General features: G+C 49.5%; 1 protein-coding gene and 1 long non-coding RNA gene across 3 annotated transcripts in view; one reads left to right on the forward strand and one right to left on the reverse strand.

Moving 5' to 3' along the window:
* Nucleotides 1–723: 723 nt before the first annotated feature.
* On the reverse strand, nt 724–13,143 carry NIPAL4 (NIPA like domain containing 4; the record flags this gene model as incomplete). 2 transcript variants are annotated; one of them, XM_079701929.1, is made up of 6 exons in its annotated part: nt 13,070–13,143; nt 9,707–9,946; nt 6,219–6,275; nt 4,951–5,041; nt 2,552–2,712; nt 724–1,352 (listed from the first exon to the last, which is right to left on the reverse strand). In XM_079701929.1, exons 1-6 carry the CDS (start codon nt 13,104–13,106, stop codon nt 724–726), a joined length of 1,215 nt encoding a protein of 404 aa, XP_079558055.1. In that variant the 5' UTR covers nt 13,107–13,143. The 2 variants fall into 2 exon arrangements, with proteins under 2 accessions (XP_079558055.1, XP_079558056.1); XM_079701930.1 differs by lacking the exon at nt 6,219–6,275 and having other exon boundaries at nt 13,070–13,118.
* Nucleotides 13,022–19,185, forward strand: part of LOC307051532 — a 41,015-nt gene continuing 34,851 nt past the window's right edge. The window contains exon 1 of the long non-coding RNA XR_013810831.1: nt 13,022–13,161. This is a non-coding gene — a long non-coding RNA (uncharacterized lncRNA). The remainder of the gene's footprint in view (nt 13,162–19,185) is intronic.

The raw sequence follows: 19,185 nt of genomic DNA on the forward strand, positions 1-19,185 counted from the left end.
AATGTCTCCATGACTGACTCCTTAGGATGTATCTAGAGAGGGAAGGGTGGGGAAGGGGTGGGGTGGATGGAAACAGATGCTGACCTCCAGGCTGGCTGCTCCGGGAATGAGGCTGGTGGAAATGTTCCCTGAGACGTCAGGTGGCTTTCACAGTAAGCAGGTCAGCTGAGGTCTTGCCTCTGTCTCCGAAGATGAGGTGGCAAATGCAAAAAGACCTTTTACAATAATTGTGTGTCTGTTGGTTCTGGATGGGAGGCATGGTGAGTTGCTCTCTGGGCCTCGGAGGGCCAGCTGCACTTCAGTCTTGGGCTCAGGAACGGTGAATCAGTCTCAGGAGAAGAACCAGTGCGAAGGATTTCCTGATGACCAACATTTCAGGGAAGTTCTTGGCTTGTGCTACATTCAACAGATCAAATCCTATCTTCTTCCCAACAACACAGAGATGGCATCGAGGAAACAAGTAGGACGGGAGGTCCAGGGGACCTGCTGGCACCAAGGTGAAGTAGGGTATTTGGTCACTGAGGCTGTGTTTCCAGGAGGTTCTGCCGCCACTGCTCACTGGGTAGGGATTTTTCTCCCGGAAACAGCGGTGAGGTATAAATGAACGTCTCAAGAAAAGAGAGCCCACTGGTAAGAGTTGTGTTGAAAATAACCAGGTGGCTCTGAAATTGAGCAGTCAGGCTGTACCACAGGGCTCACCCTCTCACTCATGTATTCCAAGCTTTACGAATGGATGATAAACACTTTGGGCTTCTTTCCTGGTGATGGGGCGCTGGAGAGTTCTATATTGTCCATAAGAACATTCTTGTCTTCGAGTTTAACGATGCTGGGCTCTGAGGCGGGAGCGGGGGTTGGGTTTTTGTGCATGTGGGGCAGGCTGGTCTGGCTCATGTCCAGGTCTTTGAAAGCGTGAAGCATGAACACACCCAGGATGATGGTGACAAAGCCAGAGAGGGTGCCCACAATGTCCACGGCCGACATGCTGTGCCACTCCTTGAAGAGGATAATGGAGGAGGTCACCACCATCGAGGTGAAGAACACGTAGTAGATGGGGAACACCAGGGAGGTATTATAGATGTCCAGTGCCTTATTGAGGAAATTGACCTGAGTGCTGAGCGAAAGTGCCAGCACGAGGGACAGGATGTAGGGGAGAGGGTGCCGCACGACTGGCAGCCCCTGGAAGAAGTTTTTAATGGTGATGCCCAGACCCTTGACGGCGGACACAGAGAAGGCCCCGATCACAGAGCAGATGACAATGTAGATGAGGATATTCCTTTGTCCATAACGTGGGGCGATGACGAAGATGAGGATGAGGCAGGACACCAGCAGAAGCACAGCAAACACGATGTACCCTTTGTGGGGGATGGAGACAGGTAACCTGACCTGGGAGGATGCCAGAAGGCTCTAGAGCCCCCACCCATGGCAATGGGATGTCTCATTAAGAACCTAGGCTTGGGACTTCCCTGGCGGTCCAGTGGTTAGGACTCCATGCTTCCAACGCAGTGGGTGCTGGTTTGATCCCTGGTCAGGGAACTAAGATCCCACATGCCACCTGGTGTGGCCAAAAAAATTTAAAAAAAAAAAGAGAACGTGGGCTCTGGAGTCAAACATGGGTCCCAGTTCCAGCAACACAACTTTTTTTTTTTTTTTTTTTTTTTTGTATGCAGGCCTCTCACCGTTGTGGCCTCTCCCGCTGCGGAGCACAGGCTCCGGACGCGCAGGCTCAGCGGCCATGGCTCACGGGCCCAGCCGCTCCGCGGCATGTGGGATCTTCCCGGACCAGGGCACGAACCCGTGTCCCCTGCATCGGCAGGCGGACTCCCAACCACTGCGCCACCAGGGAAGCCCAACACAACTTTTTAATAACTTGTACAAGTTATTAATTAAACCCCCAAGACCTCAGTTTCCTCTTTGTAAAATAGGATTAATATTAGGACCTTCCTCATAGGAGTTTTCTTGTAGGATTAAATTAATACACGCAATTGATGGAATGCCACCCCTCCCATTTACATGTTGAGTGCTAATCCCTAATGCGATGGTATTCGGAGGTGACATCTTTGGGAGGCGATTCAGGCATGAGGGTAGAGCCCTCAGGAAGGGAATACTGCCCTTATAAAAGGGATTCCAGAGAGCTCCTTTGCCCTGTACACCAGATGAGGACACAGCGAGAAGCTGGCCATCTATGAACAAAATCTATCGGGCCTTGATCCGGGACTTGATCGTGACCCCCGGAACTGTGAAACATAAATGTCTGTTGTTTATAAGCCACCCAGTCTATGATATTCTGTTAAAACAACCTGAACTAAGACAATGCAAACAAAGCATTTAGAACAGTACCTGGCACATAACAAATACATAATAATAGCATCCATACCTATCAGACCGGGAGCCTGTAAGCTAGCCTCAGTACCAGCCCATCAGCTTTCCTCCCTGAGCTTGCTTCCTCCTCCTCCACATGGCAGCACCTGATATGGCCAGACCCCAGTCAGACCTTTAACATGGTTCACGCCCAGCCCAGTGTTTTCCTGCTCACTGGGAGCCTGGAGCCTACCTGTATCTTTCATCTTGGCAGCCATCTCCATGATGGTGGTGATCTTCTCTTCCTCGGGGGCATGTATCACCATCACTGTGCTGCCGGCCACACAGATCACACAGCCCAGCTTCCCCAGCAGGTTCAGACTCTCTCCCAGGAAATATGAGGAAAGGATGGCACTGCAATGTGAAAGTGGAGAAAGGGATTACAGCAGCCAGCCCAGTCCCAGCATCCTGGAGAAATGTGAGGGCTGAGCAAGGGCTCACTACTCTCACACGTGGAAGCTTTTCTAGACCCCTAGGAAATGTGTGAAACAGAAACTTATTTAAGGGAGGGTTACAGTGTGGGCTGGAGGAATCGACAACATACATGTGAATTTCTTTCATTTTAGAGACTGACAATATCCCCAAAGAGAAGAGTTGGAAGAGCCCTTCAAAGCACTCTTGTCTAACTTCCTACCCAATGAGCACATCTTCTCTTAACATTGCAAACAGAAGGCTTTCAGCCTTGGCTTGTATACCTCTGGTGGCAAGCAGCTCCCCCCTTCACAAGGCAAATGAATCCACTGTAGGTTCATTCTGTTATTAACCCAAAATATGGTAGTTTCTACTCATCCCATATCTATTCCTTGAGCCATACAAAACAAATCCATTCCTTCTTCCATTTGTATATGCCAATATAAACAACCACAGTGACACTTGGGCACACTTTACATACTAGATATTGTGCTAAGAACTTCCCAGTTATTATCTCACTAACATCTTGCAACTCTGAGAAGTAAAATACACTTACGTCCATTTTATAGATGAGAAAACTGAGTCCCATAGAAGCTTAAATGATGGCAAGATCATACAACTGGTAAGAGACGAGCCAGGATTTGAACTCAAGTTCTGTCTAATTATAAAGCCTATGGTTTTTCCTCTACACCTCACTGAGAAGAATTCTCCTGACTTCCTTGAGTCTTTTCTGGACAAAACACCTCCAGTTCCTTGCTGTTCCTTGGTGATGTGACTTTCATTCCCGTCACATCCTCCAAATGAGCAGCAAAGGTGAAGGAAGAAGGGTGGTGAGACAAGACAGGTATACTCGCTGAGGCATGCTTCTGTTTCTTTAAACAGGTGGCATTAGTTTAGGGCAAAAATCTTGGCTGACCTAAGGTAACCCAATGAGCCTCATGAGTCCTGCTTAAAGGTGTCAGGAAAGAGGGGATTGATGTCTAACCTCCTTTGAATGTCTCCCATCTCTCCTCTAAAACTCCCAAAAACATTTTACCCACAATGGCTGTTTGCCCACCAGCGCCTGGTAGCATTAGCAAAGGCAGAGGTCACACAGTGGAGGACCCCCTGCCGCTCCCAACTTCTGGGATGGGAATCTGCAAACTGATCAGATACGCAATACTGGTATCACAGCTACATCAGCCAACCGTGCCATGTGAGTCACGGCTCTATCTGGTTTTTGACTGCATAAATGCTGCAAAATGGTCATCAAGCTGGTAAAACAAAACAGGAAATTACAGGTACTGGGTGTGGTGGGCTAGGGACTTACCGGGGCTCCAAGGTTAGGGTGACAATCAGAACCAGCTTCAAATGGGGCTCAGGATCCCCACAGAGGAGCTGTGTTTGTAGCTTGGGAGGAACGGGGCAATGGGAAGCACACACATTTAATGTCAGCTATCTTTAATCCAATCAAACATTTTCCAGGCAATGGGGCCTAGTGGTTAAGCACCCAGACTCTGAAATTAGACTGCCTGGGAGGGAATCCTGGCCCAGCCTCCTGGGACCTGGGTGACCTCGGCCAAGATGCTTAACCCCTCTTGGCCTCAGGTCTCCCCTCCTTTCTAATTAGTAGGGATGCTGTGAGGATTAAATGAGGGAATACATTTAGAACATTTAGCACAGAGTAAACCCTCAATATATGTTAGCTGTGGTTATTCTTCAGTGCCAGTTCTGTACTATGCACTTTCTGTGCATCATCTCATTTAGTCCTTAAATCAATGCCTTCAGGCAGGTATTACGAACATCCCCACTTAGCAGATGGGTAATTGAGGCGCAGAGTAGTTAAGTGACCTGCCATGTAACTACAAAGTGGCAGAGAGAAGGTTAGAACACGGGGAGGGTTAATCTAGGGCTTGTACTTTCAACTTGTGTGCTTCTCCTATTGGGGCACCAAAACACTGACATGAGACATTCAGCCTGGTGGCAGGGGAAGCCCTTCCACCTGGTTTGGGCTTGGCCTGCCCCTTCACTGCCCAGGCAGCAAACAATCCAAGGGTGCGGAGCTCTGAACAGCACACTGCCTCTTTCTGGAAGCTGGGACTGACCCAGGTCCTTGACTGCAAGTAGCAATTGACCCCATGTGCAGTTCCGGACATCAACAAACTGAAAATAGGAAGAGACAGCAAGAGAGGTGACCACAACCTTATGAGGATACTCAGCGCTCCCAGCGGTGTGACGACTGTCGCAGGAGCAAATGCATAGGCCCCGAAGTTGGCAACTTCTCCGGCAGCCACTAGGAAATTAAGGGGGAAGAGAGGTCACAGTGGCTCTGATGTCCCATCTCCAGCCCAAATGAATCTGGGTGGAGACGGCTTCATTCAGTGTTCAACCATTCACAGAATCCCAGACCAGCATTCCTTAAAATCCTGACCCTTATGCTGTCTCCCTGCAGAATCTGATCTGAAGGTCAGGCCCAGATGATCCTGACCAAATCCTCCCATGTTAAAGATAGGGAGGTGGCCTAGAGTCCAGGGTCACATGGTGCCTTCTGGTTCTTGAGGTCCCTTGGCTTCTAGCCTAGGCACTGTTAAGTGTATCTCAGGGACTGCCAATGATTGGTCTGTATCTTCAAGGTAAGCTCTAGAAAGTGTTAATTATCAAATGAAGACACAGCTACGGTTATTGATTCTCCAGGTACCAAATGGTCCACGGAGCCGTCTTTCCCAGAGGAGTTATGGATAGTCTAGATTGACAGGCAGGTGGTTAGAAAGTCAGACATTCCCAAAGGGCCTACTTCTCCCCATATGAGTTTCCAGCTTGCAGACTCCTGCAAGTGCCTCTTCTGTCTCCCTGCTCGTAGGGAATGACCTGGGTCTGCCCTTTGAAAGCAGATGATGAATGTGATAACTCTGGCTAAGACAGGGATCAAAACCTGACTTAGGGGATTACAAATCGAAAGCTGGCTAATTTTCCATCCCAAAGAATTAGGGTTTGAAAGCCAGAGAGGGTGGGTGGAAAGGAATGTGTGAATGTGAAAATGTGGGCAAACCTCAGGTGGCAGACCAGCCGTGTTCTAAGTGAGCCAACAGTTGCCTGTGGAATGGGGCAGCTGACTTAGAGGAGTCCCAGGCTGTGCCCTGCAGGAGTCCAGAAGCCTCCAGCGGGCAGTCAGAGCTCCCTGAATTTCAAGGGAAGTTGAGAAATTACACCTTCATCACTACCAGCTCTAACAAACCTCTCTGGGGACAGATGCTTTATGGATGAAAGACTGACTTTGCATGGAGAAAGTGACCTGAGATGCAGGTAAAATGTTCTACCTGCAAAGACTGTTTAGATTCTCGCCCTAGAAATCTGGGCCTTGGATTCATATTTTGCACAATAGAGAAAGAAATGCCCCATCCACCCCTCCCTTTCATCTCTGCCTCTGTCACCAATGGGGCACTGTCTTTAGTAGCAAAGAACCCACTTACTGGTGAGAAATCCAGCCCACCACATCGCATCCTTCAGGTAGCCGTAGCCTCCGTCCACTGTAGAAAGGAATGGGCATGAAGTTAGAGGTTGGCCATACTTTCTCAGGACCTTTCCTTCTCTACCTTCACTCGCCAGTCTCTTTAAGGGTTCAGTATATGTCAGCTGTGCTGAGTCCTCCAGGCTTGCTTCTGGCCCCTGCCCTGGGTGAGTTCATCCCTTCCAAAGTTTTAAATTCCATCTAGATATCCTATTTCATATATGCACCCTGATCCTTTCTCCTTAGTCCTGATGTATATCCAGTTGCTTACTTGACAACTCTTGAGTCTCACACAGGCATCTCAAACTCTGTCCTAAACGGAACTCTTGATTTTTAAATGCTCCCTACCCACCAAATGAAGCTCAGTAAGTGGCACCTCCGTGTACCTAGTTGCTTAAGCCAGAAACCAGGGAATCACATCTGACCCTCCCACTACTCCACCTTCTGCATCCATTCCATCCTGCTGATTCTGTCTCCAAAATGCATTTCACATGTGTCCACTCCACTGCCACCACCCAACTCCCAGGCACTATCACCTCTGGTCTGGGTTGAGGCAACCGCCTCCTAGGACTCCTCTGGTTCTTCTCTTGTCCCTTTATAATCCATTCCTTTCATAGTAGCCAGGAGTCTTTTCCTCTCACTGTTGTGGCCTCTCCCGTTGCGGAGCACAGGCTCCGGATGCGCAGGCTCAGCGGCCATGGCTCACGGGCCCAGCCGCTCCGTGGCATGTGGGATCTTCCCGGACCGGAGCACGAACCTGCGTCCCCTGCATCGGCAGGCGGACTCTCAACCACTGCGCCACCAGGGAAGCCCAGCCAGGAGTCTTTTAAGAATTATGTCACTCCTCAGCTTCTAGCTGGCCAGTGGCTTTGAAATGCTCTTAGGATAAAGACCAGAACCCCTAACAAGCCTGTTCATAGTGTTGACCCTGCTCACTTCTCCAAAGGCATCTCCTGCCACACTTCCTACTACAGTCTAGCCACTCAGGCTGTCTTTGAGTTCTTCAAAAATGATGAGCTCTTTTTGGCCTTAAGGCCTTTGCATGTGCTTTTCTGTGTTTGGAATAGTCTTCTTAACAATATTTGCCTATATCTACACTTACTCTACAGGTCTCTGCTTGAATGTTGCTTCCACTAAAATGCCCTCCCTGGTCCCCTTATCTTTATTGTTTCCTCTTGGGATTCTCTCTCGTCACACTCAGTTCTTCTCCTTAATGACACTTGTCATTTATAATTTGAATTGATCTATTTATTTTCTGAAATTTCCCCCACTAAAATGGAAGCTCCACGTAGCCAAGAATTGTCTTTGTTCACATGATGGACTCAGAGCCTGGCACATGGTCAATACTCAGTATTAGCGATGAGGATGAGGATGAGGATGATCAGGGTGGGTTTTAGACGGTTTCGTGAAAATCCCAAACTTGTATGTTGCTTTTTGTGAATGCCCATTTTTCTAAGATGGCCTTTAATGTTCATCAGGTTCCGCAAGCAGTCAGAATCTCCCATAAAAGTTAAGTGCTCTGAGAGCATTTTACTGAGTTGCAATCTCAGAAGATACTGAAAGAGCAGACTGGAGAACAAATTGATTCCGGGGAAGCTGCCTTTCTGAATGGTCAATGGTACTTGCTCTGCTCTCTCCTGAGTGGGAGCAGCTAGTTTTCTGGCACTCTGGGAGGTCTCTGGCCTTTCAAACCCTTGTCCAGAAGAGGAGATAGAGCAGCAATGACCACTGATCCTGACTTCATGCCCACACCTCACAGCTCTCCATTTTAGAGCACACCTGGCTCTAGTCCTGGGTATCCAACTGTCTGTCAGGCTCTCCCACTTAGATCACAGTAAAACTAATACTAGTGCTTACTCCATGCTAAGCATCTTTCTAAACATACTACACATCTTCACAACAAGATATAGCTGGAACTATTCCTACCCCCATTTTTTCAGACGAGGAAACTGAGGCAGAAAAACTATTTTTCTTGCCCAGGATCCTATCACCTGGAATTGAGGAGCTAGAATTGGAACACAAATAGTCTGCTTCCAAAGCTCAGTGTCCCATAGAACATTAAACTGAACACGTCCAAACCTGAACACATCATCTTCCTATAAACCTGCTCCTCCTGCTTTCTTTGTCTCAGAAAATAGCACCATCATCTCCCCAGTTGCTCAAAGCAGAGCGCTCTGAGTCACCTGGACTCATTTTTTCATCCTCCCCTTGGGGCCAGGCAACACCAAACCCAAACCCAGTAAGTCCTACCTTCAAAATCTATCTCTGGACTTCACCACTTGTTTCCATTCCCACTGCAATTTCCTGGCCCAAGTTCTGTTGTTTTGCTCCCCAGATTGGTCTCCCACACTCCAGTCTTGTCTCCTAATCCACTCTGCACCCAGCAACCAGAGAGCTTTTCAAATCGTAAATCGAACTATGTCACTCCCCTGCCTAAAACCTTTGTCACTTACAATTACACTCAAACTCTGGAGCCCAGTTTACAAGACATTTCATGAGCTGGCCCTCACCCCATCTCTTACCCCTCCATGCTCTAGCCATCCTGAGACAGTTTCAGCTTCTAATATCACTCATGCTCTCTCACCCCTGGGCCTTTGCACATGCTGTTCTTTCTGCCTGGTATACTACTTCTTTCTCTTTTCCCCTCACCTTGTTATCTCCACATCATGTAGGTCTCAGCTTCTAAATCAACTCCTACAGAAAACCTCCCCTACCCCCCAAGCCTGGCTTTACATGCCCCTCCAAAATATTGCTATAACATTCTGCATTTTCCCCATGATAGCATTTAACATGCTACAGAACAACTGTTTATCGACTTGCCTGTCTCTCCCACTCAACTCAATGCCCCACAAGGGCACTGTGTCCCCAGGTCTAGCATGGCACCTGGCACACAGCTGGTACACAATGAATGATGATTAAATGAACAAATTTTTAAACACAGGATTCCTTTTCTCAACAATTGTTTCATGGATACATGTCTTATTTTTCAAACAAGCAAATCCCTGTGGACAGAGACTCAGTACTTCTTTTGTAGCCTATAAAGGAGCTCAGATTGATAGTACGTGAGGACACACCAGTGTCTGACATTGTTCTGGGCAAAGGTATTATATTCCCATTTTGTAGGGAAATTGTGACTTGCCTATGATGACACAACTGGTAAGAAATAAAACCAGGACTAGACCTGGGGTTTCTGATTCTTGGCCCTGAGACTTTTCCCTGTCTTCACCCCAATTAACTGATCATGTAGTTCTCAGGAACTACTGGATTATAAAGGAAGGTCTCCTGTTGTTGGTGGATCGGCCTCCCAACGGGACTGACAACGAGCCTTTTGTGCCTATCTAGGACAGGTTCTCAAACCGCTACAGTGGACCCCGTGAAGGGAGGTTCACAGGGCTGGCCGAGGGCTCACCACCCAGCACCCCATCCACCCCCGCCCCCCCAGGAACCTACCAGCCCGCGTAGCACCAGAAGCCACCAGTCGCTGGAGGCCCTTCTTCTTGAGGATGACGCTGCTGCCGATGAGGAAGCTGGACAGGATGGCCAGCCCCAGGCCGATGTAGAAGCTGTAGTTCTGCCTGAACCTCTCCTGCCAGCTGTTGGGGATGACACTGATGGGCGCCCTGGGGCTGAGGTCACTGATGACCTGGCACAGGACTTGTTGGGAGGAGCAGTACAGGCTGATCAGGGAACCTAGGGAAGACCACGGTGAGAGTCACGCTGGGGACATTTGCACGCAGGCCAGGGACTTTATCTTCGTGAACTCATCAAGTGCTTCCAACCATGTGTCAGATAAGTGCTGTCTTTGATTCCCCTTTCATAGATGTGGAAATGGAGGCCATGAGAGGTCGGGAACCTTGCCTAAGAACACAGGCTGTGTGACTCTAGAACTCCAGCACCTCACCACTAAGCCAGACTGATGCCCCCCACACACCACGCAGGGTCCCCACAGCGCTCAGGCCTCATCGAATCCAACCTCCTGGCCTCCACAGGAATCCCCTCCCGGCCTCTGGGCACATGGGCCTCCAACAGCGCAGGATTATACAGGGATTCTCCCCTCCCAGAGGCCTCTTCGCTTACGTATCCCTAACTGCAGCCACAGTGCAGAGTCCTGACAGGTAACAGGAGGGAGTGAGGCTGGAGTCCACAGCCCCTCCTAGGCCTGATGATGAAATACGAGCATCCTTGTTTGTCAGAACCGACCATCCCCAGGCCTTACTTCGAAGACCTCTGGTGCTTGTGGTCAGGGCTGAGGCCTCCTTCAGGCCTCAGAGGGCTCAGTGTCCCTGCCACCCCATGCAGGATCTGTCTTTAGCTCTCCTTCCAAGTCCTAGAATCCATGAGAGTCAATCAGTTCTCATGCCCTTGAGCCAGCACACCCTTGCTGGCTCTTCTGGCACAAATACCAAGGACAACAGGACAAACTTGGGCATGAGGGGCAGACCCTCAGTCAGAAGAACTAAGCTGCCCAAGTTCAAGGAAACTGTACAAAGCACAGGCAATAATCCTCTGGTACTCCCAGGGCCCACCACCCTGGGGCTTCTCAGGAGCATCCCTATCATGGAAACGGCAGAGTGGTCATGCCCAGGGTTTTAGCTGAAGAAACTGGGGCCCTCATAAGCTTGGTAACCTGCCTAAGGCTACACTGGTGGTAAGTGGTGAAGCCAGAATTGCTTCCCTAGCCCATATAATGCCGAAGTTCATGCTCTCAGTCACCAGCACCGCCCCCCCACAGCAGGTGGCAAGGGGGATGGGGTGTCGTTTAGCTTCTTGAAGGTTACCTTAAAACATGAGCTCCCTGCTAACATTTAAAAATCAGGAGATTTCCCATGAAAGTCCAGCTTCAGGGCTGCCATGCTTACTCTGCTGGGCACATGGTCCCATAGGCAACAGTAAGCTGTGGCTCAGCAGTGGTTTTGCCCCTAGACAGGACGTGCTCTTTGCGATTCCCGAGTCCACACGCGGCTCCCTTCAGTCATTTTTGTTATGTGCTCGGCCCCTATAAGCATCTGAGTTTGTGACCTTTGGTAGTAGAAGGTCTTTTTCAAACTGTGGGTCACAAAGACCCAGGCTCGTGTGCCAAGGATGTAGGCCTGGGCCAGGCACTTCCCCTTGAACCAAGCTAGATCTCTAGGCCTGCACTAGAAGGGCCCAAAGTCCAAAAGGTCAGGCAGCTTTAGCTTTGGCATATCTAGAGCACAGAGTGGCATTTTGGCGTAACAAAGTAAGGGCACTGTTGCCCTTTCTTCCATGGCACAGAAGCACAGAACAGCAGAGCTGGAAAAGCCCTCAGAAGGCATCCTGTCTAACCCTCTTTCTTTTCAGCTGGGGAAACTGAGGCCCTGAGATGGGGAAGGATTTGCTTGAGTCTCATAAAAGCCTGGTGGCAGAGCTGGGTCTGGAACCCACCAGGGGACGCCCATGTGTCTTCTGCAGTGGGAGACCTCTCTTTCCAACACCTGTGTCACCGTCCAGAGAAGATGAGACAAGAAACCATCTGGGTCCCTAATCAAACTTGTTCTGACTGCTCACTCGTGTTCCTCAGTTAGGGCAAGAGTCAAATCCTGGGAGTTCCCTGAGTTCAGGAAAAGAGCCAGAACCTGGGAGGATGTGGGCCAAGGAGGGCGACTCCCAAGAGGAAGGCCAAGCCCATTTCCACCCCCTTCCCCCGCCCTCCTGAAGGTTCATCTCCAGCAGGTGGAGCCAAAGGGTGGGCTTGGCTCTTTGGGGGAGGCCTGAGGCATCCAAGGGGCACAGTGCCCTCCATCAAGTCAAGTCCTCCCACAGGGGTAAAAAGAAAAGGAGAGAGGGCTGATGGCCAAAGGAAATCCAGTTCTGAGGAGGGTGCTCATCTTGACAAATGGGTGTTGGGCCAGATGATTCCTGCTTCTCTTCCAGAATATGCTAAGACTGGGGAACATGTTTTTCCCCAGGGGAAGACGAGGCTGAAAATGGACTGCATCATTGTTCAGAAAACCAAGGCCAGCCAACACCCAAAAGGCCCGCTTTGAAAGCTTCACTGGAGAAAAGAAGTTAGAAAAACAGGGATATCCCACAAGCTGCATACCAAGACCAGGTAGGAAAATGGAGAAATACCAAGAAAGGAGATGAGCACAGTACAGGTTTTAGAATCCAAGAGCCCTGGTTCCATATTCCATTTCCCCACTGTATTACCTTGAGCAAGTGAATCAGACTTTTCAGAGCCTCATTTTCCCTACTTCCAGAATGGTGACAGTAAGGTACTAATATCTACCTGCCTTCTAGAGTTGTGTTAAGGATTAACTGGCATAATGCAGGTAAAGAGCCTAGTCCACTACCCAGGTTCATAATAAGAACTTGAGCGTAAAGCCCAGAATATTTCCTTATCCTTTCCTGGGTTGTTCTTTCCCTCCTTTTCCTAAAAGGTGGATGTGGGTTTGGGGGTGGTGAGTCTCTGCGCCCTCTACCCTGTCTTTGGTGAGCCCCAGGGGGACAGACCTGGGCAGGTACTAAAATCTGAAGCAACTATACATAAAAGACACCGCCCCGCCCCCACCTCTTGGTAGACCCGCTCCAATCGATAAATCCCGCCTCTTCCCTCCCACGCACGTCCCCCTTTCTCCCATTCCCCCCTCAGCTACCCAGCTCCAAAGAGGGGGAAAGTCAGCCAGAACCCTGCTCCTTCCCAAGACGGGCCTGAGAACTGGGTGGGGGGCGACGCATGAGGATCCCCTCCCCCGTTTCGGTCCCCCTGGCAGGAGAGGACGCAGAGGAAAGGAGCAGCAGGGAGGGAAGGCGGAGCGCAGAGCGCACGGGGTCCCCGCTGGCCTCACGCACCGTTCTCGCAGCTGGCGTTGCTGGCCGGCAGCTCCATGGGGCGGACGGTGCCCCGGCTCCCCGGCTCCCCGGCTCCGGAGCAGGTGGCTGAGGTTTGTCCCACGCGTGGCCGGTGTGCGAGGAGCAGCCGGGGTCGGACCCGGGGGTGGGGAGAATGACGCGCCCCAGAGGGGGAGGGTCCCCGGGGAGGAGCCGCCCGGCCTCTTGGGCAACTCCGTGGGCCTGGGGCCCTGTGCTCGAGTTGCCCGCGGAGGGGCGCATGCCCTCCGGGGGCGCGGAGGCTGCCTGGCTCCCGGAGAGGGCGTCACCACCTCGCCCTAGGCAGGAGGCGAGGGGGCGGGTCCCCGGGCACCGCCTCTCCTCGAGACGCCGGACCAGCACCTAGACAGTTGATGGGCTCCAGGGTGGCTGGAGAGGGGGCAATTTTCTGGCTGAGGTAGAAGTGGGAACGTGGGGACTAAAAGGGGGGACTGCTGCCAGTTGGGGCTCTCTCGGGCCATGGGGATCCAGGACACTGGGTTTTTTCCTTCCTGCCTGCCTTCCTGGCTTCCTACCTCCCTGCCTTATTTATTCATTTAACGTAGGTCTGATCTGCACTGGGGCACTAATATGCAACATGCACATAGTAGGTGCTCAATAAAGGGCGATCCATATATGTGGAATGAATGGGCGATACAAGCTTGATAAATTGAATGAAAGAAGGAAATGAAGTAATTGGAGACCAAAATGAATCAAACATATTCCCTGTCCCCCAAGAACCTTATATATTATTAATAGGGGAAACAAAATGGGATCCACTATCCAGAGACTGGTGTTTTCCAAATCACCATCAAAAAGAAAAATGGTGGTGATTGAAAGTATATTTGTTACTGTGGGTGCTAGTAAAAAAAGTTCGAGAAACACTGAGCTGGACCTTAAAAACACTTGTGTATTGCTTGCTATAGGCCAGGCACAGCTGTTAGCGCTGAAAAATCCCAGTTCATTTAATCCTCATGACAAACTTACTTGTAGATTTAGGATTTATAGAAAGGAAACTGAGGCACAGAGTGATCTAGTAACTTGCCCCGGGGTCCTAGCTAGGAAACAGAAGAACCAAGCTGAAATGCACGCTCCCGGCAGCCACGCCAAGCCTGGCCTTTTAGGCTGAAATAACTCTGCTCCCAAGTAGTGGGGACTGCCAAGAAAGTAGTGGTGGGCGCCCATAGGTCACTGGCCTTCTGGAGGAAGTAGCTTTTAAAAGTAGTTATTTACTGATTCTTCACTCTGGGACAGATACTGTACTAAAGGCTTACAGGCATTATCTCATTTAAGCCTTCTGTGAGGCAGGTGCTAATCTCCACGGTACAGATGAGGGAAAACGGTATTAAAATTTTTTTGATTATGAAGTAATTTTGAATGTACAGAAGAGTTACAAAAATATTTCACAGAGTTCCCATATACCTGTCACCAGCTTCCCCTAATAACATTTTGTATAGGAATAGAAAAAGCCATCTTTTAAATACTGATAAACTACCCCCGCCCCGTCCCCACAAGGTCCCATAGCCAATAACTGAGAGCGCCAGGAGTAAACAGAGCTGCTATGTCCTCACCCTGTCTCCCAAGCCACCACCCTCCACCCTCTGCTGGTGGCCTTCTTGCTGGGCCTCAAAGGGAGGGTCCTTGCAGCATGTGGCTTCCCTTAACTTGCTGAATGACTTTAAAAAGTCACCTTCTCTCCAGAAGGATCAGTTTCCTTATCTGTCAAATAAGACAGCCCTTCCTGCTCGTGTGTGTGTGTGTGTGTGTGTGTGTGTGTGTGTGTGTGTGAGTGAGTGAGTGAGTGAGAGAGTGAGTGAGAGAGAGAGAGAGAGAGAGAGAGAGAGAACCACCATGGGGTCCAGGGCGGGGTGGGTAGGGCAGAGGTTAGAAAGGAAAGGGAAGCCACAGGTCTTGCCCACATACCAGATCCAAGTTCATGTATCTTTACCCCTAACACCCAGGCCTGTCCCTAACCTTGGAGGGATGTAGCACCAGAGTTCAAATGGAGGTGAATACTTCCAAGACCAGCACGAGTACTTCCAAGACACAAAGGAGCCAGAAACTGGAGACTGGCCCTACTGGGAAATGATACTTCATTAGAGAAAAATGAATGTATCCATGCCACCTGGGAGGGAGGACTTGACAAGGAATTTAGTTTGTCTTTTCTCTTACCTAAGCATTTCTGCTGCTCAGATCCCACTTGTGCTATAAAAGAGTGTCCATCTCTGAGGCTGGCCAAGGTACAACCCTCAAACTCTCACTGCATTCAAACTCCATCGCTTTTGTTCCAAGAACATAGGACGAGAGAGATGGAGTGCTTTGCTTTGGCCTGGGCTTTTTAAGTCACAAGAGAAGATGTTTGGTTATAGCTGCCTTGTGCCAGAGATGGGCCTGGATCTTGGGAGACTTTAATACATTACTTGTGTATGTGTTTGTCATCTGTGTAGCTGCTGAAGTTCAGGGTAGGGGGCAGGGGCCTCCTTGCCCAGGTTAAGGACAATACTGAGTTCACCCTTTGATTTGAGACAGGGCTTTTCAGAGTTAAGTGGATTTCATGTTTCAGGGCAGTGGGCTGAGGTGGAGGGAACTGGGATCTAGTGGAGGGCCTTCTATACCTTCTCTGGGCCTCAGGGTCCCCATTTGTTCTAGGAGGGGGTGGGGCCTCCCCAGGGCTGGCATCCAGCATCCCGAGCATCCCGGGAGTGCAGACATAAAGGGCCCCATTGAACTGCAGGCTCTTCGGCTGCTGTCCTGACAAAGCCCTTTTCTCCCTGAGCCACAAAAGCCCTGTCAGGTAGGTAGCAGGGCCTGCAGCATTGTCTCCCCAGAAAAGAACAACAGGGTTCACTGTCCACCCCAGGCTCAGTCTCCCAGGGGAGGGCAGATAGCTTTGGAAGAATCTAACTAGCCAGGGACAGATGGGCTCTGTCCTTAGCCAGCCAGGGACGGGTGAACCAGCCACATCTCATTTGGTCACTTATTCAGGGATGAGCAGGAAAACAAATTTACCAAAACCCAAATTCCTAAAAATTTGGCTTTTAAGTGCATGTCCAAATGTTTTATGTTATAGAGCTGCACTGTCCAATATGGTAGCCACCAGCTCCATGTGGCTACTGAGAACTTGGAAAGTGGCGAATCTGAACTGTGCTGTATGTGTAAAATAGGCACTGTTAAACGTTTGGGGCCAGATAATCCTCTGTGGGGGGCTTTCCTGTGCACTGTAGGATGTTTAGCAACATCCCTGGTCTCTGCCCTCTAGATGCCAATAGTACACACATACCTCTACCTGCCATCCTCTACCCCTCTTGGTTGTGATAAGCAAAAGCATCCCAGACAATTGCCCGAATCAACCCAGATCAAGAATCATCCAGATTTCAAAACTTAATAAGAAAAAAGCTGTAAAATATCTCATTAAATAATTTTCTAGTATTGATTACATGTTGACATGAGTATTTCTTGGATACACTGGGTTAAGTAAAATATATTATTAAAATTAATTTTCTCTACTTCTTTTTACTTTTTATAAAGTGGCTGCTGAACAATTTACAACTACATCTAGACTGTGGCTCACATTCTATTTATATTGGACAGTGTTCTTACAGAGGAAGAGACCGAGGGCCAGAGAGGGAAGATGACCAGTGGCGGGTCACAGAGCAACAGAGGCAGAGTCAGGGTTCCAATCAGGTTTCCAGACTGGTTCTCCAGACCAGTGCTACTACTCTCACACACCTTCACAGCTGAAAAGGAATCCCAAAATCAGTGCACTGGGTGTTTCCAGGGTGGTATGGCCGAAAAGCACTGGGGGAGGAATACAGAGTAGAGACATGAGTAATAGGAAAGCTATTTATAGAGGGCTTGCTATATATTATATGCATGCTTGTTTAATCTTTGCAACAACCCTAGGAAGCAAAGGTTTATTATTATCCCCTTTTCCAGTCCAGTGAGGTCACAGCCTGTTCCGTGAGAAGCCAAGAATCAAATGCAGACACTCTCTTCAATACCACACAAACTACTTAGAGTCCCAAGTCTAGAAACATCCCATGAGACTTGGGTAGGCCACTTCTCCTGGCATCCTACACCAGGTGAAAGGGCTGGAAAAGATGTAGCTTATGGTCCTTTCCAGTCCTGGAGAGCTGGTTTTCTGGGCAGGGAGGGGAAGGACAGAGGGCTGTCTCCTCCTTCAAGCCAACCTGGAATCATGGGAATCTAGACGGTCAGTATGCAGAGGCCGGCCTACTCTTCTCTTCCATGTGGTTCCCCAGGATGGCTGCTGTCCTCAAAAAGAGGTTTACTGTCTTATGCTCATAAAGAGCGTTAAGAAATAATGCTTGGAATGGACACAAGTGCACTCAGACTGGCCCTAAGAAGAGCACTGCGCCCAGAGATGAGGTCCACATGCAACTGGCATCGATCGTGATTATTAAAACAGCACACTGAGTTCTCCCTCTGTATGCTAAGAACTTTGCAGGCATTGGCTCACCTGGTCATTACAATCCCTTACTCTGGGTGCCATTTGAAGTCCCATTTTATAGATGAAGGAACTGAGGTTCAGAGAAGTGAAGTGACTTTACCAAGGTCACACACAGTGGTAGGGACAGAATTTCAAGCTGGGCTTGGGCACCCCCAGAGTAGTGCTCTTAACCAAGGCCCTGGTTTGAGGAGGCCAGGGTCTTCTTCCCAGACCTGCTCCTCGTCCTCCTCTGTATGGGGTAGCTGGGAAGACTGGGACCATCCAGAAACTGCATGGAGCGGCCGTACGATCTTCTCATCAGCCATCCTTCAGAGTCAGAGCTGGAAGGGCTCAAGGAATCCAACCCTCTTAGTTGGCAGATGGGGAAACTGAGGCACAGACAGGGGCAAGTTCATGTCCAACATCACTCTGCTAATTGGTGGCAGAATCATTACTTCACTCAAAGTCACTGGAATCCCAATCCAGCACTTTTATCTACTACTATGCTTTCTTTCTGGGCAGAAAGGGCCGACCTTAGGGCAAATGATAAGAGGTATTACTTTTTGGTCACTTTTTAAGGCTGAGCCAGTGCACTGAGAATTTTACACATATTATCCCATTTACGCCTCACAATAAGCCTATGAGTTAGGTACTGCTATGATTCCTATTTCCGAGATGAGAAAATTGAGGCTCAGGAAGGTTAAGTAACTAGTCTGCAATTAAATAGTGGGACCATGATGAAACTCAGCAGCCTGATTCTGGAGCCATTTCTTGACCGCTCTTCTCAAGCTGATCACACCGTGTTTATGGGATCCTCCATCAGAATATCTGCCTACAGGTGGAAGGAGTTTCACATTACAACGGACAGCAGAGCTCACTGAGGAATGTATGTGGAAGGACAGCACTGCTTGGCCTTGGTGTGGGTGTGCAGAGAGCCTAATGCACTTTGTGTATGGAAGAGAACTTCAGATCTTATCTAAAACCAGCTGGAGCTAATACTGATATGAACTCTTACTTGCTGCACAACTTCTGTGCTGCAGGTTCTTTGCACGTATTAACCTCTAATCCTTACAGCAATCTCATGAGGTACATGAAGTTATCCTAGTTTTACAACTGATGACAGTGACTCTGAGAGGTCTGGTGACTTGCTCAAGGTCACTCAGATAAGAAGTGGCTAAGCTGGGATTTGAGCGGGTCCTCAAAGCACTGATGCAGTCTCATCCTCGTTCCTGCCTCTCGTTGGTCAGCAGCCGCAGGGTGGGGGACCGTGGGGATGCTGGTCCTCCACACCTCTTTGGATCTGCAGCATCTGGTATGGAGGAACAGGGAGGGGGCACAGTGAGCTTCATGGCCAGAGGGAAGACTGATCCTAAAATGGGAAGAGTCAACTAAAAAATGGAGGACAAATTTAGGCTGTTTTCCCTTTTGGATTTTAAAAAATAAGCCCATCTTGGACTCTGATGTCTGAGAGACTGGTGTTAAAAAGAGTCAGGCCGGACTTCCCTGGTGGCGCAGTGGTTAAGAATCAGCCTGCAAATGCAGGTGACATGGGTTCGAGCCCTGGTCCAGGAAGATCCCACATGCCGCAGAGCAACTAAGCCCATGAGCCACAACTACTGAGCCTGCGTGCCACAACTACTGAAGCCCA

This window comes from Hyperoodon ampullatus (genome assembly GCF_949752795.1).
Source record: "Hyperoodon ampullatus genome assembly, chromosome: 4".
In the NCBI taxonomy this organism is placed as follows: domain Eukaryota; kingdom Metazoa; phylum Chordata; class Mammalia; order Artiodactyla; family Ziphiidae; genus Hyperoodon; species Hyperoodon ampullatus.